This window comes from Pholis gunnellus, assembly GCF_910591455.1.
Source record: "Pholis gunnellus genome assembly, chromosome: 14".
NCBI lineage: Eukaryota > Metazoa > Chordata > Actinopteri > Perciformes > Pholidae > Pholis > Pholis gunnellus.
In genome coordinates this window covers 5054726-5077062 of record NC_136541.1, presented here as the reverse complement: position 1 = coordinate 5077062, position 22337 = coordinate 5054726, and the positions used below count along the sequence as shown (strand labels likewise).

The following is a 22337-nucleotide window of genomic DNA, read 5'->3' as shown; positions in this document are numbered from 1 at the left end:
TTTCCACCCCTCTTGAAGTGGTGTAGAATCCATTTGGTCGCAAAATGCAATTACAATCCAATTACATGATAAATGGCATGTGTAGCGAGGACCTATAGCCAGCAATAAATGTGGAGGATAAGTTTGTGGTTTGTTTAATAATACGTCCCATTTCATGAACTCTGTCCCTGTCATCTGTCTTAACCTCAACCTTCACCACAGCTCGAAACCAGAGCCCCGAGGCTAGGCTGAGCCTCACACCAATTCCCTGCACATCACCTCAACTGCAACTCCTGCCCTCAATAAAATTACAAATATCACAGGAGGAATTGCCTCACTTTCGGGCCACCATGTTCCTTGAGTGATATTTTGCATGGTCAAGTCTGCTATTTTCACATTTGCCTGGTTCCCATCTTGAAACGAGCTCAGTTTTAGATTTTCTGAAACGCGGCGTGATTTGACCTCAAAGAGGAGAACCCACATGTGGACGACACATCACGTGGTCGCGGTTCTTTGTGGCAGTTTTATTCAAACTGACGTCGCTTTCTGCAACATGGGCGCCATAGTGTGATCAAAAGCATGTTCAGTTTGAGCGCCACGTGTCGATCAGGTTGAGGGACAGGTTCTCTGAAGCTGATCAGAGGCGTCAGCAGTCTGAGTCACAAAAGTCAAGTGGCTATCTTCCAAAGGTAGTGACTCTTTTGCAAAACGTGTACTATTTGTATTACCATCCCTCCGCTGCAGCTCAACAGGGAAACACAGAGGGATTTTATGCTAAGATATCTACGTCATCTGTCTGACTCAGACAGTAAAAACTCTGTCTCTTCCATTGAAAAAGCATTAATAAGGGACATTTTTAACAGTCACACGATGACGGCATGCATATCATATCCATATAGGCACATGACCATTGTTTTAAGACAACGTGTGTGTGTGTTTCTCTGTAGGGGGATGGGAGCGTCCACGAGCTTCTTCTCACCGTCATCACGCGGATGGGCATCGCCGTGTCGCTCGTCTGCCTCGCCATCAGCCTCTTCACCTTCTGCTTCTTCAGAGGTCTGCAAAGCGACCGCAACACCATCCACAAAAACCTCTGCCTCAACCTCTTCATCGGCGAGCTCGTCTACCTCGTGGGCATCAACATGACAGAACCAAAGGTACCGTGGGAATGATGATTCAGAGGGTTTTAAGCGTTCACACTGCTGATGAATAAGCTCAGAATGAGGACAACTTATTGACGTCTTTGTATGTATAATGTATGCCGTTTTGGGCTATTAGCTTAGCTCATTTATTGAACAGTTATGAATCAGTGCCATTTAGGATACATTCTCAAATATACTATTATTTAGATTTTAAAACATTGCCATTTTATCACCACATAAAAGTGTTGGCCTTCTTTACACATTCAGCAGACACGGAGCAACATTAGCATTCATTTGGAGCAGTATTTCTGTCCACCTGATAAATGTAGGGCTAATGTTCGCACTCATTTCAGCTCTGATTGTGTCTCTAAGGACTCCTGAGGGAGATATTTGGTTCTAAATTTGGCAGCTAAATGCTCCACTGTGTTGTCCGTCTAGTAACTAAGTTTGTCTGTGTTCCAGGCAGGTAGTGCACAGTAGGTTTATGAAAGCAACAGCTGCACTGCTGCTGCAGCCAAATATTGAGCTAGGGAAAAAAAGCGTTTACATTACAAATTTGATCAAAAACATTGATTTGAGCAGCTTTAAGCAATTCTTGATCCCATAGACATTGTGATCTAACTTAACTGGTCACCTACACTTTGAATCCATAAACAACAGCATCAAACATAAGTAGCTAGGAAAGTCATATTTAACTAACCCCAAACTGTCCCTCTGAAGCCTCCTTACCTTTGTGTGAAATGTCCGCATGTGTCTTCCTGTCAGCTGGTGTGCTCAATCATCGCCGGAGTTCTGCACTTCTGCTTCCTGGCTGCGTTCGCCTGGATGTGTCTGGAGGGCGTGCAGCTGTACCTCATGCTGGTTGAGGTGTTCGAGAGCGAGTTCTCCCGCAGAAAGTACTACTACGTCTCTGGGTACCTCATCCCGGCTGTGGTGGTGGGCATCTCGGCCGCCATCGACTACAGAAGCTACGGCACACAGCGGGCGTAAGTGGGACATCTTTGTGGAGATTCTTCTTTTGCGGGATAAAAAATGAGGAGCATTAGTTGTCCCCTCTACCCAATCAGCATGCATGTATGTGCTAATGATGGCAATATCACAAAAAGTAGTCCACCTCTGCCCCCTTGGTACATTTACACCCTGACACAGCTGTGACAGGGTGTAAATTTCAGGAGGCTGTGAGCAAAGCTGCAGCTTTAATGAATGCGCTGGCGAGCTGCTCTGGCCTGCTGGGTTTTTATTCTTTGCATGTGGATAATTGCCGCCCTTGTCAGTTAAAAGTGTATGCACTTCTTCACTGGTCTTCATCCAAGCAGCAAGCTTCATGATTTCTAATCCTCTAATTTATGGAATTTTAAGCAAATGCTTTTTTTTCCCCACCCTCACATTTTATTGCTGTAGACTTCACTTCTGTTTCCTGGTGATAAACACGGATCGAGGTGTAATTCATTCTCGGACTGTCTGCAATACAATGTTTACTCTTCAGAGGCTTGGGTATACACAGTCAGACAGCCCACATTTATAGGCCGTGAAGTCACGAGTGCAATAGCCGCTGCCTTTTAGACTGCAGCTTCTCGTGGCACGGGGCCAGTGCTCCCTCAAGGTCGGGTTTTCTTCTCTGTGGTCGGTGGAGTCTCTATTCTGTTGTCGTATCATCCAGCAGCTCTGCCGGGCCTTGATCGATGAGACACAACTCTGTTTTGGCAATGAGATGATTTAATGAACTGAATATCACCTTTTGCCCACTGTAGATGCTGGCTGAGGGTAGATAACCATTTCATCTGGAGCTTCATCGGACCTGTAACCTTCATAATTGTGGTAAGGCGTAATGTTGTGCACGCGTGTGATAACTTTTCTTTTTCTTCTTCTTTTCTTTCAAAGAAAATCTTTGAAAACAGTTTATAGATTTTCTCTCTCTCTCTCTCTGTACTGGCACACTCTTAGCTCTGCTTTCTCAGATCAATTTGCATGAAAGTAAAGTGGTCCCATTATAGCTGACACGAGGACATCAGTGTCCATTCAGCTATGAAATCCTCTGAAATCAGAATCGGTGTGCAGCAACAACTCAAAGCTGTTTGGTCTTTGCTGTACATCTAGAGAATACTCTCCTCCCGCAATCAAGAGGCGAAATCGTCTCAGGCATGAAGGTCATTTGCTCAGTGGGAAAACAAGGGTGATGATGGTGGTGTTGGGGGGGCGTTGAACATGGAAGTAATGAGTGGGTGGCCCAGACATCCATTATCACAGCTCATAGCCCTGCTGAGGATCATGACACGTCCCCAGCCAATCCCAGCGCACGGACATCTCCATCTTCACGCTTTAATATTTTATGTGGTGCACCGGGTGTTCTCGATGCACACGCACATGCATGCAGCCGGGAATGCATGCACGCAGCCCTGAACAAACACACGCTGCGTATCCATACAGGCGCCTCTGGTAACACACATGTAAATCTTTCCATAGGCTGTAAATACACAGCAAAAAAACAACAACTGGGAGAAGTGCTGCGTCGGCAGCGCTGGTTTCTTTTGGCAGAGAAGTGAGAGACCTGAATATTGTAGAGGACGGCCCCTTGGAGACTAGGCATGTGGGGGAGGGGGGGGGGGGGGGTCCATATGTAGTTTGCCTCAGCTTTCTGCAGAGTGCCTCCCCGTCCGTCCGTCCGTCCGTCTCATCGGATCTGTGTCATCACTTGCGGCTGTGTTAAATGCATCTCCAGCCATGGAGACGTAAATCGGCCCCAGCGGCTGGGAGACAAAACTCGGCATTACTCTAAGCTGTGATCTAAAAGCCTCTTTCTGTCTTCTTGGCCACTCCTTTATTTTTTTTGTCCATCTTTTCTCCTGATGTTGTTGGTTTCCATCTGCTTCCCACTCGCACTCGTTTCTATTTGAAGACCCTTTTTTTCCTGTTGCCCCGTTTCAGAATGCGTCCATATGTTGCAATAATGCGGCTCCTTTTTGCTTATTTATGTCTGAAAAATTGAAAGCATTTGATAGAGTGAGCGAACGTTGGGATCACTCCGCTTTGTTTTTCTTGCCAACTCGTACTTTTTTTGTTGTTTGTTATCCCTTCGTGTGCGGTCGATTGGTTGTGCTTTCAAAACGCACACGGATAGAAGTTTTTAATAACGTAAAAACACAGACGTAAAGTTGCTTCTCATTTATATTTACAATATTTACAGAAGTACATTTCAAAGGTTTAACATGGAATCGGGCCAAACTGAAGCACACCACCTCCCTCTTCCTTGCGGTGGCGACGGGCCCTCCGGTGCTGAAAGAGTCGTTCTGAAAGCCTGGAAACCTCTCTGGATGTATTGCTCGATTCACTTCAATGTTTTTTGTTTCCTGGCTTCAGTAAATATTCTTTCTAAAATATGGCACTTCTTTCTTTTCTTCGCGGTACATCAGGTCATCATATATACATTCTTGTATTTGATGAGGATTTTTTTCTTTGGTATTGACTATAATGTCAAACCAGACGAGGAACTTTCTACGCAGCTTATGTTAAAGGCCAGAGCTGTGTGAAGTAGACCAAAGAAGTTCACCTCTCACTGCTGTTTTTCTCTTTGGGAGTCTGATGTGCTTTATGATCTGCACTGAGGCGTTCAATTTTGATATTCCTCCCAGTAAAAGGTATGCTGGTGTTGATGCTAACTATAGAGCCAAAACCACTACACTGTCGATTAAACGATACTTTAAGTCAGTGGGACGCATAACTACCCGGGGTAGAAACCGTCGGAGGAATACAAACAAACACATTTACACATGAGCTGTACTTTAGTGCAGATTTGAGGTTGGTTTATTTTCATAGCACTTTATACTTCTACTCCACGACATGTCAGAGGGAAATATTGTACATTTTGTACTCCACTACGGTTATTTAAAAGTTTACACATTAAGAACTGATTAAGAGCTTATAGATGATCGTTTGTTTCTGATTGAAGAAACATGATATACCAGTGGAGCCGAAACGATTAGTTGATTAATCAATGCTTGACAGAAAATCAATTGACATCTATTACGATAATAGTCGTTTTTCATGGTTTACTGATTCAGATAATGTAATTATTTGCTGCTTCTCCTTTCAATTATGTTAATAATCAATTAAGAAAATTATATTACATTTTTTTAAATGTATTTATTTTTGTTTGTTGGACAAGAGAAACATTGTGCTTCTGAATTTTTAGAAAACAAACGATCAATCGTTTGATTGAGAAATGAATCCATAATGAAGCTGGAGCCTTATAAATAAAACGAACCAACGTAAACAGTAAAATACTCATTAATAATCTAATTATATAATATGTAATATTATGACACTTTTCTACATTGAGTATTTTTATTTTATTTCTGTCAATGCTTTTCTGATGACATACTTTTACTACTCAAGCATTTAAATGCAGGACTTTTACTTGTAATGGGGTATTTACTCAGTGTGATACGAGTACTTTTACTTCGGTGAAGGATCGGAGTACTTCGTCCATCCGCTGTCAGCAACAGGAATTGGATGCCTTTCTAAGTGCAGTCTGTTAACCCCGATACGCGTCTGTTTTGACAGGTCAATGTCATCTTCCTGGTGGTGACGATGTTCAAGATGGTGAAGCACTCCACCTCCATGAAACCCGACTCGTCCAGGCTGGGGGGAATCAGGTGAGGAGTGTAACTCTGGCAGATTAGGTGGCCGCTCTGGTTTGCTTGCTCGGAGACCGTGTGTGCGTGTGTGTGTGTGTGTGTGTGTGTGTGTGTGTGTGTGTGTGTGTGTGTGTGTGTGCGCGTGTGTGCGTGTGTGCGTGGATGTAATATGCACCATTACTGCTTTTGCTTCCCCTCTGGAATTTCAAAAGCCACATTTGACCAACACATTTATTTGATTTCCTCTTCTCTTAAACCCGACTGAACCAATATTTTTTCCCCTTCCACATTTTTATTTCGTCCCTTATGGACGGTGCCTTTTTAGTTCATTTTATGATTTCACTATTTGCACTACGCAGGCTTATATTGCCTTTTTTATTTCTTCATAACTGCATTTCTGACCTCTCGGTATCTATTTGCTCCTCTATGCTGGCATAGTTTACAGGCTTCCTCTGGAAGACGTATTCCACCACATGCCTTAAAGATTTAAAATGGGGGGGGGAAAGTCCCCTCCCCTCCCCCATCTTTCCGCTTCGAGTGGCCTGCAGTTGCTCGATAAAAAGACAGGTCCCCGTCCATTTCTGTGCCTGGGTTCTTATTCGACAATGCGTTTGAGGGCAGGCCAACATATGGTATGTGGGCGCCTGATTTTAAGACAGCCGCTCTGAACAACCCCCCCCCCCCCCAAAAAAGGCATTGAATCTGCTTTTTCAGGTTTGTTTATAGAACACAGAAAGCCCACATTTCTGGATGCTGGATTGCACACCATCATCTTAAGAATTCAAAACTCATTAACTGTCATTAATTACGATCTACCTCAAATCAGCTATGTAATTAGATTCTGTGTCAAAGGTGGTAACTCGTATAAAAAAAAAAGAGAGAGTGAAATAATTGGTTGCACTTTGTGTGATTATTCAGACCACAGCAAACGTATTGTTGTTGTTTAAAAAGCACCAAAAACTTGGCAGCGAGTCTAATCAGCCATCGCTCTCATTTCTCTGCGGCCTGTCTCTCAGTGACATGCTGACATCTCTTCCCTCCTCTCAGCGTGGCTCTCTCAGCGTGGCTCCTCTCTTGTGTATCAATATAGGGATAGCTGTCGTCATTGACTGTGAACTTTATCTTATTTCCTCTCTGATTTCCTGGAAGCCGCCGAGGAAAAACCTGCTGCGTTTGCATGCTTTTAAGCCAACAACTCCAAGGAAGACCAGGGAAATATTTTTGGACTCGGTGTCAAATACCGAACGCACATTCATTCCAAATGTTTGTATCAGCGTTTATACACCAAAAGAAAAATAGCTTTACTTATTTTTAACAAGCTGCTGTCCAAGAGCAGAGAAACGTCAAACTGTGGTTTCACGCATTAATATCACTCTTCTTTTTCTTCTGCAGGTCGTGGGTGTTGGGAGCGTTTGCCCTACTTTGTCTGTTGGGGCTCACGTGGACCTTTGGCTTGTTCTTCCTCAACGAATCGTCCATTGTGATGGCTTACCTCTTCACCATCTTCAACACTCTGCAAGGGATGTTCATCTTCATCTTCCACTGCCTCCTCCAGAAAAAGGTATGACTTCTTCCTCCGGCGCTCAACTCCGGAGTTCTTTAATTGATCATTTTAAATTTTAAAAGGTAGAATTAATCAGCAAGTTGTTTTTGAAGCATGAATGCAAACAGAAAAAAGATTCTTCCAGCTTCTAAAATGTGAGGATTTTCTGCAAATTCAATATTCTTTGGTTTTTGGATGAAAAATACGTCACTTAAGGAATTCTCACATTTTAACGACGAATCAAATGAGTTAATCAAAAAGAATTGACTTGTTAAACTACAGTATACTGGAGTAAATTAATGAAATATTCAATCGTCAGAAATGTAAAGGCTACTCTTTTGCTTTTCTTTGTCGTTTAGTAAATTGAGGTTTTGGGGTTTTCAGACATTCTGTTCTGACAAAACAAGACATTTGAAGAAATCACATCACCTTTAATTCAGGAAACTTTCAAGCAATTACTTTCAGAAAATAATCGGTAGTTAATTATCTGTTAATGGAAATCATCATACTGTCATAACATTCAAACATAGCACTTCCTATTTCTTTCCAAATCTATCTAATCACTGCACTGCAGCTCTGCATACATTCTTACTCTGCAACACTTGCATCGCAGTGCATATCAACATGTTATCGGAGTCTGTTATTATCCCTGTCCTTACAGATTCGGCATTTAAACAGCTGTCAGCCGGATGGCATTTGACAAAGATTAGGGATTTGCATCTCCCATGGGGGTTGTGTCTCTCTCCGAGTGCTCGGTCCGTCCTGATCTTTTGTTCCTCTGCAGGTCCGCAAAGAGTACAGCAAATGTTTCCGTCAGTCCCAGTGCTGCGGCGCGCTGCCGTCTGAGGGACCCCACAGTGCAGCCAAGACAGCCACGTCTCGGTCCACGGCCCGCTACTCATCTGCTACTCAGGTACGCGTACACCAGCGGGAATCCCACGTGTGGTGGGGTTTAGGAACGTGTGAAAAGGTTGTATCCAAATTGATTCCAGTTGATTTATGTTGGTGGAATCAGTTTTAATTAAACGGCAAGTCTGGTGATGTTGTTTAGTTTTTAATTGTAAACAAATCCTATTAAAAAAAAAAAATGAACTGATCCTACAAACAAGTCTTTGTAGCCAAAACCTGATAAACTGCAGCTTCTTCCTCTGTGTGAAACGGCTCCATTAGTGCCTTCATTATGACGAACATTGGCACTGGTGGTGTAAATACTCACAAGAGCACCGATCAATTTGCAGCTGAAGAAAGTCGCCAATAAATGCACCACTTACTACTGTTTATGCGGTTTGTTAAAAACTACAGTGCCCAGGTGTTAAGGGGAAATTACTGAGCCTTTTTTAAGAATGAAAGTGTATATTGGTAACCCGTCTTTTAAAGATTTATGTGCTCAGGAACAAATGGCCTTCTGGCTGAGAGCCACAGAGAGGCTGGGGAAGTTGGAACGTATTGATGATTCTGCTGAAATGTGAAGGATATCATCCTTGAGTAAAGACTCTAAAGCAGAGATTCTTGTTGCTTTCATACAAATATTCAGTAGAAATATCACTACAGTACTCTATGTCACATTTCAGGCTTCACTTTGTAATGTTCGGCTTTGTTAGACTGTCAAGATTATATATGAAGAGATGGGAGTGAAGTGCTTTACAATACCGTACAGTGTAGCTGTCAGACGGACCGCATTAATGTGTCATTTTCTCTTTTTAAACGGCCTTTTTATACCTGTTACCATGACCTTATTTAAAAAGAAAGAAACCGAGAGGATTGTGAAAAAGAATACTGTTGAATTGGACACACTTGTCTCTGATCTCTTCTCTTGAGACCTTATGAGATCTTAAGAGCACTTTTGGGAATTTGTTCGAGGCTTCTGCTCTTAACTAGCTTAAATTACCTTCCAATTACAAGCTGTAAGATTCTTGGAGCATCCATTTTTGGTTGGATCAATAGCGCCTGCAAAGGCTTTGTTTCGCCGTAGCATGACCGTGTCATCAGCAGGGGGTAGCTTAAGTCTTGTATACAAGTGTAGAGTCACGGAAACCCACGTAGCTCCTCGATCCGCAGGGCCAGAAGCCTTGAATAACAGCGGCACCATGTTGAGTTCTGATCAATGGCTGCTTTTCTCTCCACGCAGAGCCGCATAAGGCGGATGTGGAACGACACCGTGAGGAAGCAGTCGGAGTCCTCCTTCATCTCGGGAGACATAAACAGCACCTCCACACTCAACCAGGGTAAGCAACCGTTTCTTGTTCCGCCATTTTCTTTGTGATGTAGCTCCGAATTCATATTAAACACTTCAATGGATGCAGCTTACATGGCTCTGTGGTGGCTCGGAAAAGAGCAGCATAAGACCCGATTTAATGTTGCGTCTCTCTTTATGCTAAGCAATAAATAAAAAAAATATATAAAACTGTGTTAAATGCTGCCTGTGTACCAAAGTTCACAGCATTTCTCCTGCACTTTCATGCTCAGGTGAATCACTTTAAAAGGCGAGGAACAGCAGACAGATAGAGGTGTGATATTTAGTGTGGCACAAAATGTCACTGATGAGGTCTTGAGTTCAGATCGCAGCGACTGTGCCTGTGCAGCAGCCTCCCTAACTCATCTGTGTGATTGTCAGGATGAAGGTGGAGGAGATGAGCAAAGTCAGGCTGAGGTCAGAGCATGCTTTTTGGGAGCGATCCCGGCATCTCAGGCTGCAGACTGTGCCAGAGCAGATTTGGCTGTAGTTGTGAATTAGATTGCTTCTTGTTTTGTTTTTAAACACACATGCCAGCGCGAAGGTTCTCAGCGATCCATCCAAATGACTGAAGGTTGTTATTACATTCTTGAGGATTGACACAAGCATGCTCAGGATGATAGGGATACTGTATTATTCATGGCAGGCCACTTAGGCATGTTATGTCTACTGTCCCGACTGGATGACTTTGTTTAGATGGATTTGTTTCACGTAAACACTGGAGTTGATTGTGTTGCTATGCTTTGGTCAACACTTGTCGCGATGACTTTGTTTGTCAGCCACATCAGCTGACTGTTTGGATAAAGTCTTGCTTTGACCAACGAGTCTATGGCTGCTCTGTGTCCATAATAGAAGGCAGACGGATCGGAGGTCATAAATCTTTTGCGGTGTCAGATTTTGGACAGCGAAATGTCAGTGTTTGTTTATGTGGACACCACCACAGACCATAAAGTACAGTACCTCGAGCTCTGTTTTCCTCAACAGTTTTTTCCCCTCTCTCTCTCTCTCTCTCTCCCTCTCTCTCTCTCTCTCTCTCTCTCTCTCTCTTCCTGTTATCTCAGGGATGACTGGCAACTACCTCCTAACTAACCCTCTCCTCCGAACCCACGACACTAACCCTTATAACAACCTGCTGGCAGAAACGGTGGTGGGCAACACCCCCTCTCCACCAGCCTTTCACTCCCCAGGTGCACATCCACCCTCCACTTTTATTCTTACATTGATTTGTGTGTGTGCGTGTGTGCGTGTGTGTGCGTGTGTGTTATGTGTTGTGTGTTTGTTTTAAGGCAAAAGTTTGACAGCTTGGAAAATACACACGTTTTCTGGGCTTGAGTAAGATGAGACGATCGATACTACTCTCATGTCTGTCTGTTAAATTTCAAGGCTACAGCCAGTTAGCTTAGCTTAGCATTAAGACTGGAAACAAGGGGAAACAGCTAGCCTTGCTGTGTCCAAATGTCACAAAATCTGCCTACCTGCATCTAAAAATACAAGCCAACGGAGACTCAAAGAAATGCAGGCCTAGCACATGTAGCCATGTGAAATAGCGAATTATCGTTTGTACACTTCGTTATTTTGTAGGGGTTGAACAAACACGGTTTAATGAGTATCGTAGTGGCCAGGCTAGCTGTTTCTACCTTCCAGTCTTTGTGCTAAGCTAACCGGCGTCTGGCTGTCACTTCGCAGTAAACAAACAGAACTGGGAGCAGTATTAATCATCTCGTTTCACTCTCTCCTTTTAAGTGTGTTAGATTTATTTACAACATGAAAAATCTTGAGGTCGTGACTCTGACACAACACGCCTCAAAAACGTTGCGAATAATTCGATTTAGCGTTTGTTCTTCTTCATTCCCACCTTCTCTGTGTTTCCGGTAGTTCTTATCTCAGCCGGTTTGTCCTTTGTAAGCACAGGAGATAAACTCACGTCGCCGCTATCTTATCTCTTCTACCGAGCAGTCATATGGGAATTCCTGTTGAATATGAAATTCACTCGTTGCTCTGGATCATTTAAGCATTCACTTTATTCACGGGTGAAATCTCGACAACATGTTTAGATTGTTCTTTAGTTTACTTCCAATTAGATCGATTTAAATCATGTCAGTGTTTATGGTGACCTAGTTCCTCGCTGGCAGAGCAAAAGAAACCCAATCAAAGAAGAAGAAAAAAAAAAAACAGAAGCTCATGACGCAATGCGGGCAGAATCATAGCCCTCAGATATTCCCCGGCATTTGATGATAAAAGAGAATATAGAAAAACAGGCAGTATGGCAAAAGTGTGTAAGGAGATGTGCAGGAATGTATAGCTTTAACCCGCTGCAGTCGTCGCGGTCTTGTTTTGTGCTGCGAGCTCGCTTACAGCACAATGAGAGCACTTCACACCCCCCTGATAATGAAGTAGGGTTGGGACCAAACAATGTCTGCAAAGAAAATCAAAGACTATTTCTTTCTGTCTGTGAGCTCAGCAGCAGGCGAGCAGCTCGGATGCAGAAGTCAGTGTGTGTGTGTTCAGACAGCTTGAGCTTTATTGCCCTCAAATGTTTACCTGCTTAATCATTGTGGTAATTACATGTTAACATTGGAGCAGCAGAGACCGATAAAGAATGGAGATATTTAATTAGCACGTCATTTTGAATGTCGGCGTAAATAAACACCTCTTTTACCTGTAAAGACACTCCCCTCACCTCCCCTGAGGCAAACCGCTGCACTTAGCTCAGACACGGGAGCTACAAGGAAGCAGTGACAAACGGGGGGGGGTGCGGGGTTTACAACATATGGAAAGTAGTTTGAGGATACTAGGCTGCAGCATGACACACAAATGTCAAAACCTGGTGTGAAGATCACCAACCAAGTATGAAATACGCGCAGAGAGACTGTCAAGTTTAACATAAGCTTTTTCAAAACCTCGCCTGCTATAGTCATTACATTTAGCTCCTGGAAAAGGATGAGCGTGTCCTCTATTATGAGTGTATTAATACTAAGTAACACTCTGCAGATGTTCAACCGATGCAGTAAAATGGGTAAGGAGAACATCTTGGATGAATCTCTGCTGGAACGGTTCCCAGAGTGCAGCTGTCGCCGTGTCCACTTGAATTCTGTTCACATGGTTTCCCCTCTCTCCCGGCAGACAGTACCTGGCTGCAAGAAAATCACTGCCTGCGCGTAAACAAATGCAAATTTGGAAGTATGGTCTATTTAGAGAGGTGTCTAATAATCCTTCCAACCTCATTTATTTTTTTTGCCCATCTGCGCTCTATTCACTCTTTTATAAATGTCTTTGATGTTGTTTTAGAGCTTTCTTCTTCAGTTGCTATCATGCTTCTTTTTTTTTTTCCCGAGACATCTATTTGAAAACTAAGAATACAGATTCCCCTCGTGTTTTTGTCTTTTCTTTCTGCCTTTGACGGCTTCCCCCTCACTCTGTAAAATGTCAGCCTTTCACTTACAGGCTCACAGTGGACCCAATAAATAGAATCCTCACATCAAAAATCAAGCCGCACTTCACCGCCATCCTGCTACACGCACTTAGTCATCGGGCTGCACAAAATTAGAGTGTGTGTGTGTGTGTGTGTGTGTGTGTGTGTGTGTGTGTGTGTGTGTGTGTGTGTGTGTGTGTGTGTGTGTGTGTGTGTGTGTGTTGTGTGTGTGTATTGTTCACACAAAGATTTACTGTAGACTTTTAAAAAATACAGACTGTGCTTGCTGCTGAACCCTTTCACCTGCTGAGTCCAGGATTCAGTTGTCCTTGATTTGTCCTTTTGCTCTCTCAAACGGTTAAACACGTCATTTCGCTGTCATTCTCCACCCACAGCAATTTGAGCAACGCATCACATGCGCTAAATTATAGTTAATTGCAAGGACACAAAGACTCGGATTTACTGAATCCAGGCTGGATGTTGAAGCTTTTTCCACTTTGGTCTTATTTCAGTGATTTTGTTGTTTCTGCTGCAATTGAAAAAAAGCATCTGTTTTACTTTTTTTGCACATCAGCTGTTCTTAGGCCAGATAGCCTGAGCAGACGCACTTGATGTGAGTGTTGGCAAAGTGAGTCATTGCACCGTGCCTGTGTGTCGTGGTGTGTGGGGGTTGTTGCTGTGCTTGTGGGGCCCCGGTGCAGAGAGGTGGCTGGCCATCTGTGTTCAACATTACTCTTTTTTTTGTTTTGCCTTCTTCTTAAACAGGTGGAATGTTTTATTCATTGTTTGTGTCACAACACTTCCTCATCAGCTTGTATTCATTTATTATTTCACCCCCCCCCCCATCCTATCCTGTTGCTTTTTGTATGCTGCTGTGTTGTTAGCTGGTCGTAGCGTGTTGCCGTGCTATATTTTTTAAGTTTTTAAAGTCATCTTTTGTTCTCATTTCTCCAATATTGTTCAGGATAATCTCTTAGATTGGCTTTAATGATATTCAGCCATAATGAGGATGGACATGTTGGAGAGCGGATTGGGTTCTCCTTTGAATTTTAAAACGTATATTTGCATATAATTGAAATTAACCCAGAGATCAAAGAGCACAAGAGTGCAGTGTCCTGAGCAGTATCAAGTTGTATGTGGATGGTGTAGTGGACACTGTTTTGTTCTACAAAGGCAAAAAAAAAAATCCTCTCTCACGCACTCTTTTGGCCTTTTGTTGCAGGACAGCACTCTCTGAGCAACAGCAGGGACATCAGTGCCATGGACACCCTCCCCCTCAATGGCAATTTCAACAACAGCTACTCCCTGCGAGACGACGACTATGAGACCGTGAGCGTTAGAGCCCCGGGTGACCTGGGGGGCCTCCACCTGGACGATGTCGCCTTTGAGAAGATGATCATATCTGAGATTGTCCACAACAACCTACGGCCCCGCGGGGCCCCCAAAGGCCGCGACCACCCGAGGGAGCAGGACCGGGCCTTGCCCCCGCAGACCAGAGTGACGGCGGACCGAGGTGGTGGTGGTGGTGGTATTGGTGGGGGGGGCGGGAGCGGCAGCGGCAGCGAGGATGACGCCATCGTGGCGGATCACGCCGAGGCGGCATCCCCCCAGAGAGGAAGTGGAAGAGGAGGCCATGCCACCCTGGAGCTGCTCCTGCACCCCCACCACAAGGAGGTACTGGAGGCCCCCCTCCTGCCCCAGAGGACTCACTCCCTGCTCTACAGCGCCCAGAAGGCCCCCAGGCGCCTGGAGGGTCAGGGCGGCCACGGCTCTGAGACTGTCACTGCAGTGGAGGACGTGGGCGCCCAGTCACCCAACAACAATAGAGACTCCCTTTACACGAGCATGCCCAACTTGAGAGACTCGCCCTCGCCCTCAGCTTCGCCGTACCCCCCGGAGGAGGAGGAGGAGGAGCTCTCCTACTCGCCTCGAAGCGAGAGCGAGGACGCGTATCACAAAAGCATGCCTGAGCTCGGCGACGCGCCGCAGCCCCTGTCCTACTACCACATAAACCGAGGCACCAGCGACGGCTGCATCATCCCACCCAACAACGAAGACTGCACACAGGAAGGAGAGGCGCCCAGCGACGGACAAATGCAGCTCATTACCAGCCTCTGAGCCGGCCCTCTTTGTTTGCACAGGTTTCAACAGATGGCTGCTTTCGGTCGATGTCAAGAGAGCCGGCGAGTCTGGCTCCGCACTCCACATGCCCTTCCTGTTAGGACAGGAAGTGAAATGTTGTCGGGTGGGAAAAGGAATGTAGAAATGACTCTTTTTTTTTTTTTTTTTTTTTTTGCACACAGATCCCATTAACACACAAAACACGTCCATCCGCGGCCGGACAAATGTGGACTGTGAAAGCTCTGCTGTTGGCCGAAAGAGGTGCAGAGAATAACACACAGGCCGTTGCGTCAGAGACAAGTCTGGCTTTTCTGTTGTACTGTACTGTCGAAGAATAAGGGATAAAAAAAAAAAAAATACTTCAAGCAAAGAACTTTGAAACTCCGGACATATTCTTTGGGGGACTTTGCAGAACCAGGGTCTTTTTAGTCATGAAGTCCAGAACTAGAACTAGTGTGGCTCCACTGCACAGTCGGGACTGTAAAGTTAAGAAACCACTAATTCAGACTCAGGCCTTATATTTTCTCTATTGCACATTTAACTGTTGTCAAAGTAACAGCTAAAGAAAATATATTTTGCTGTACCACTAGTGTAAAAATGAAAAAAAATTAAGAAAGAAGAAAAAAAAGAGCAGCGAAACGGCAACCATTCAGTAGTTAAGCCCTGTCAATGTTAATACGATTCTTCAGACAAGGTTAATCAAAATGGTGGGAATGTGCTTTTTCCTCTCACACTTGACTCGATGTATTATGTTTGAATATGAAGAAGAAAAAAAAAAAGAGAAGTTTCGAGAGATCCATATGAAATCATGCTCACGTCTCTGCTTGTGAAGTGCTTTTGCTTTCATGAATGATGAGTTTTTGCCAGTAGTATATTTGTTAACACCGGGCCATGCACAGATTTGGAAACTTGTGTAATTTATTTTACTTTGAAAGAAATTGTCAAGTTTAAAGACTTGTGTTCACGCCAATGCGATATTGCGATTTTTGCGGACATATTTCATCCTTTGACACTAATTAATTTATTAACTGAACTATTCAGAAGAAGAAAAAAGGAAAAAAAGAACATGGTTGGAAGGTGTGAAAAGTTGTTGCAGCACTGATTAGGTTCAATTTATTTCTTTTGTAAGAGTCCATCATCATCAGCTGATATTTAATTCAACTCCTGTTTGATATCAAATAAATGTGAAATTTTTTTCTTGTTCTCAGAGGTCTGTCTGCTTTTCCATGTTTTGCATAAGAAATATTGCTGTGAAGGGTATTTTCCATATTTTCGTTACTGTCAACAAATCCAATGGAAAGACGAGAAATATATCTGGGACAGGAATGAGTCCTAAAACACAGAAACGATTAACACGAGTAGGAGATTTTAAGGTTTTGTTCTACGATATAAAATACATCAGTGAATACACATCTCGTGAATTTTGAAACTTTTACGCGTCTTAAAAAAGTTGTTTGCTAAGTTTACTCGGTTTGCCGAGTCGTCCGCCTTCACAGCCTCGTTGTGTATTCTCACGTTCATGCGTGGTGTCATTCGTTTATAGCTTATCGTTAGCTTTATATACTTCTGCCGATTGCATTCATGCTTCAAAAATCATGAAAAGTCGTTTTTATTTGTGAAGAATATTTTTCTTAGCAAAATTAGCAATTACCATTAACTCTGTTTGACACAGATCTTCTAAAATAATCCAAAATCCAAAGGTGAAAATTGGCCATTTGACTTTTTGTGGAGGGAACCAGATTGATGCTAGTTTCCAGGGTTGGCCAACAAAAACTACATTGTGCAAACGCACCTATGAAGATGTTCATCTTTAAAAACTGGTCCCCAATATACAGCTTCCCGATACTTTAAATGCAAACATTACTCAAATAGGAATAATTGGTTGTTTTATTGGGGATTATTTTCAGCTGCGGATTAATACACATTTAGTGTGCTAGTGAAGATTTACAGCAACAGGACGCCATTTTAAATGAACCATCTTGATTTTAATGAAGGAACACACCAATGCATTTAAAGTCTGAAGCAGATTTTAACTTTTTAAATGTCGCAAAAAAAGTGATTTACTCGCGTTTCCATCAACTGGGAAATGTAAGCGAATGAACTCGACTATACAGTAGTGTGGTTTGGTCAGACTCAGCATGGCTGTAAATCCGCCACTAATCAGAGAAGAAGAAGAAGAAACAGGAGGTACGAACCGGAAACAAAACAAGTCGGCATCTCCACGTGTCTAACTCACGAGAGAAGAATGAAGGAGGTCTTCAAAAATTAGTTTTAATTGAGGAATTGTTTTAACTGTTTCATGTTCAGGTAGTATTGACCATGTTTCATGTCTGGATCCGCACGTTATGCAAAAATATCCCGGAATATCCGAGAAGACGCCGAAAGCGGAAACAGCTGATCAGTCACGTGAGTTAAATGTTCGAGCATCGACAATGAATGTAAACATGGCTGCTTTTGTAGTTCTCAAAACACTCAGAAGAATCACCTCCCCATCTTAACTTCTCCTGTCAAAGTCGGTCACTCACTCAAAACATTTAAATCATCACTGCTGCCAAAATCAAATGTCCCTTTATCCTCGTTTAAACCGAGGCTTTCACATGTCAAAGGAACTGTCGATATGAAGATGAAGATGCTAAAAATAGTGTTTGTTTCTGTCATTTCTTGATGAGATTTTAACCCTTATAAGAAAGTCAAATATTCTCTTCAGCTGACGAATGAACTCACAACATCAAAACGTTTCTACAGACTGTTTGTTAGGTGACATGATGAAAAAAGCAAATGTCAAAATACAAAATATTAATATAAATAAGGAACTCTGCTTCACTCCATGTGGTGTGTGTGTGTATTTTGAGATATAATAGCTGACAGCATGTGATGAGTGGCAGTAAACATGTCATAAATAAATGTAAAGATTCACCTGTTATCAGTTATGACAATACTAAATCAATTAAACACATGAAACGCTTTTGTCTTGAAAAGTTATGACAGTTGGCTCAAATATTTTCTTTCGACAATAAGTAAAAAAAGCCTCGTCCTTTAGCTGCCACGGTAAGAATACACTTTGACAGTAATTATGCAGGTTGAACAAGATGTGCCGTAATCGTTTTTGATCGGTGTCTAAATCGTTCCATGTGCTGAAGTGAAAGCACATCATCCGAAGAGCAGACAGAGTGAATGAGACTCACATCATGGATTTAGCAGATTTAGTGCTCGATATGTCTTTCATCCGTGACTTTCCAGGAGTGTCCCGCTCCAACTGACCACACACACACTCAGCAGACCTACAGCTACATGCAGCCGCTGTAGGATCTGGGTGGTGGTTCACTTTATTAGTTGGAGCAGGGAGCCAGTTTGCTGTCAAGAGTCTTGACGGGGAGGCCAAGGCAAAGCTCCGAATCCACTATGGCTCTCTGCCTTGTTGTTTGAACATCAGCCTCTCGGTTTACACAGAGCCATCCAAAAAGGCCAGAGAGACAGAACGCTGGTCTGTAAATTATACGGAAACTTGGCTTCTGTTCAGATATAAATCAAATTTAATGCAAAGTCGAAGACCCGCTCCCGCTTCACCGGGAACGGGCCAGGCATTGTCTGTGAAAGCTTCTTTATTATAAACACTGGAAAATCGACATGGCGGCTCACAATAGGCTTCACATGAGACTATCCCTTCAGGTATGTATGGGGGGGGCGTGTGTGATGTCACTGCGAGGAGGAGAAGTTCCCCTGTCTGCGTTATCATAACAGTCAAAATTGTGACGAGCGAATGTGCTGAGCTCCCTTTGTGAAGCATAAGGATCGGTTTTGCATGATGCATATATATTGGTTCATTACCACTAAGTCACCTGTGCTCTGCTCCCTTACCCTATTATCTTAAAGAACATTGGATTTTGAAATTGAACAATATATAGATGATCGTGTCCTTTCCCCAATAACGAGATAATCTTCATGGTTTATATTCGGTCGGGAAAGGGAGAGAGGGGATGATGCAGCAAAAGGCAGCGGGACGGATTCAAACCTGCAAAAGCTGCTGCAGTGAGGACTCGACCTTAGCGCATGGTCGCCGCTTCACCAGGCGCGCTACCAGGAGTGGACGTAGTCACTGTGACGTCACTCATTGGTTCGAGTTCAGCAATTTGGCCGGCGCCATCTTGGTTTAGTGAACGGCGCCATCTTGTTTTTTTTGCAACCAGAAGTGACACAAGAGGGTGGAGCTAAGTACAACCGGACGTTGAACGAAACAATTTTAACGCGAACAAAATGTTACGATCAACTGTCATGAACTGAGAACACAGTGGGAAATGTTTAGACGAAAACTACTGCGTGGGAGCGAAATATTCTTATACCCGCTTTGCGTGAGTCCTTTAACATAACACCAAAAACCAAGTATTTATTCTCTGTGCAGAGAAGGTTCAATCATCACAAAAGAATGCGTACAGTCTCAGTGAGGAAGAAGCAAGAAAAAGGTGAACAAGCTTTCTTTATACAGAATGAGCAGAGGTCGGGGCCGGTGGCCAATGTTACAGACATTTCAGTCTCAGACTGATAGGGACAACAATAAAAACAAGCGGCCCAAAGGCCTTGGCGCTGGAACATTCTCATACAACACAGTTAGTTATCTTTGACAGGCAAGGGAGAATTCGTCTTTTGCACAACAGAGACACGGTGAAATTCAACAAAGTTTAGAACAAAATTACTTATGCATTAATACAATAGAATGAGAAGAAATATATACTAAATAAGTAGAAATATATACTACGTAAAATAATTACCATTACAGCGATCACGTGGTGGCCTCGCCCTAAAGCGTACTCTGCTTTATCGTTTACTCCAAATGGGACCATCGTTTACTTAAAGGTACTACAAGGAACTTTCATTTAGTGTTGACTTTGGCAGCCCGTGTGAATGAAAGTGGTAGTGTCTCCGAGCACCAGATTCACTTCAGAAAATGTTACTGCAGCAGACAGTCTGCTACCCGCAGTCCTGGTTCTGGTTCTCCTGTGCCTCCCTTCCCCTCCAGCGGGCCCAGCAACGCGGCCGGGGGCCTCCAGCAGCGTGGTGTCCTTGTTGGCTCCTAGCGGGGCAGCTAGGAGAAGCTCTGCTTGTGGCCAAGGGGGGGGGGGAGATGCTTCTGCTGTGCAATGAGCTCTCCTCCTCCCGCTGGAGCTCTAACTCTAGGTTAGAAGCTGCTGGTCGATGCTGGATCTGGGTCTGACCACGGTGGGCTTCTCGCTGCTGGAGGCCCCGCTGGAGTCTGAGCTGACGGAGTTTCTGGTTCACTTCTATCTAAACCGGTAGCACTGATAACTATCTAGAAATAGACATGTTGTTATGTTGGTGATACAGAGGCATCAGTATTCAATTCAGACAGTAACTTTAATGCTGCATTGAAGAAGACTTGAAACTAGGGATTGAGACCATAAACTCATGTTTACAATGTTTGCTGAGATAATAAATCAAGTGAGTCATTTTCTCATTGACTTCTATACAACTGGAGGAGTCGCCCCCTGCTGGCCATTAGAAAGAATGCAATTTTATGCCGCTCCAGCATTGGCTTCACTTTTCAGACCCGGAGGTTGCCGCCTGTTTGATACAAAACCCAGAACATCCCGGGCTCTCCTCACCCTGCTGTGATGATTTTCGGCTACTCATCCTCTTCAAAAGAAACTCCCTCCACCTTTTGACTTTTCTTTGAGTCCGTCTGTGATTATCTGATTACATTATAATGCAGCATATTAGCCATGCAGTGTTTGCACAGCGAATGGAAAAAAGTTGTCAAAGTTTGGTGGAGATGAAAGTGCCTCATTTATCAACTCATCTTTTATCCGTGCGCAGTCAAAGACCAGCTTCCGTGAGGCAGTGGCAAATGAAGGCGCAATAAGGTTCGGTCCGAGAAGACATTACCGTGTTTTCATTTGAATCCGTTTGATGTTCCAGCCTCTGGTGATTTGGACATTATTTCATGTCCATCATCAAAAAGACATCAAACAAGATGCTGCATTCAAAATCAGATCACAGAGCCTCGGCCAAAATGTGCTCTCTGTGTGTGTGTGTGTGCTGACTAAATGTAGCCTATATACTTGTACGTGTGTGTGTGTGCTGACTAAATGTAGCCTATATACTTGTACGTGTGTGTGCGCACTTGAGGTATAGATATTTTTTCGACTATGAATTATCCTAAACTCTGCTCAAAGCTGGAATCAATATTGTGTTTACTGAGTCAGCTTTTTGACCGCCTACACCTGCTTAAACAAAGACATAGTAGCCGAATAATATCTAAACATAGAGCGAGGACTCTCTGTCTGTGGGTGTGTTGCTGTGGACCCAGGGGAGTGCTTTGTTAATTTTGGTGCAATTTGGAAACAGGACACATTCAATATTAATACATTCTTAATAAACAAGTTCTCAGCGGTGTGTTCAGCAGCGGGGGCGGAGCTTCGGGGGCCTCTGCAGACTGCTCTTCATCGATTGCTGTTCGCTTCACAAACTCTTCTTCACTTCGCTGGAGTCAACTCGGAGCTGATGGCCAACTGGAAGCAGAATCAACCCCAGAGTGTGTTTCACTAACTTATAACACAAATAACGTTAACGCCAGCAAAATACCTCCGCTAATTAACTCCATGCCCGGCTTTCTTACGGCAGTTATTTCAAAGCAAGCGAAGAATTGGCCCATTTGGAAATCACCCCCGCTAAGTGTATTCCACCATTGATTTTGACCGCGAGTAACAGCAACTTGGGCGAGTTTCAGCGGTAGATTTAGTGATTCGAGGGCCCCCGGCAAATGCCATCTTGCTTTACTTTTCACCCTTTCTCCCACTGGGAATGTTGGTATTGGCAGTGGTGGTAGAAGAAGAAGGCTACTCACTTTCTATTTTTTTTTACCATAAATAGTAAAACTAATGCCGCACAGTAAAATCCTGCAATCAAATGTTGACTTCACGTAAGAGCCATTATCGGCACAGTGCACTTAGATTGACTTAACTCTGTTCAAATGGAGCTTTCATTTCTAATATAATGGATAGTTTGATGAAAAATAATGCTTCATAATTTAATTGTTGCATTTTGTGAGTGAAAATCTGAATCTGCAATTTAACCAGTAACATTTCTCTGTCAGGTTAATGTAGTACGACAATGCTTCCCTCTGAAATAGAAGTACACAGTAACTACACAGCTAAGTTGCATATTCGTAAGTGCTTTAGGGGCTTTTTGTAAGTTATTTTGAGGTACAATAAGTATCAAAATTCAATACTTTTCATACCTAAACATCATAATAAATCTG

General features: G+C 43.4%; 1 protein-coding gene across 1 annotated transcript in view; it reads left to right on the top strand.

Moving 5' to 3' along the window:
• The window catches only part of adgrl2b.1 (adhesion G protein-coupled receptor L2b, tandem duplicate 1), an 81335-nt gene extending 65134 nt beyond the window's left edge, over positions 1 to 16201 (top strand). Inside the window, exons 14-22 of the mRNA XM_079173369.1 lie at positions 927 to 1136; positions 1887 to 2107; positions 2873 to 2939; positions 5682 to 5773; positions 7148 to 7316; positions 8083 to 8211; positions 9427 to 9523; positions 10593 to 10718; positions 14166 to 16201. Of these exons, the coding sequence (XP_079029495.1) occupies positions 927 to 1136; positions 1887 to 2107; positions 2873 to 2939; positions 5682 to 5773; positions 7148 to 7316; positions 8083 to 8211; positions 9427 to 9523; positions 10593 to 10718; positions 14166 to 15061 (2007 nt within the window). The 3' untranslated portion in view covers positions 15062 to 16201. The remainder of the gene's footprint in view (positions 1 to 926; positions 1137 to 1886; positions 2108 to 2872; positions 2940 to 5681; positions 5774 to 7147; positions 7317 to 8082; positions 8212 to 9426; positions 9524 to 10592; positions 10719 to 14165) is intronic.
• The last annotated feature ends 6136 nt before the right edge of the window (positions 16202 to 22337 follow it).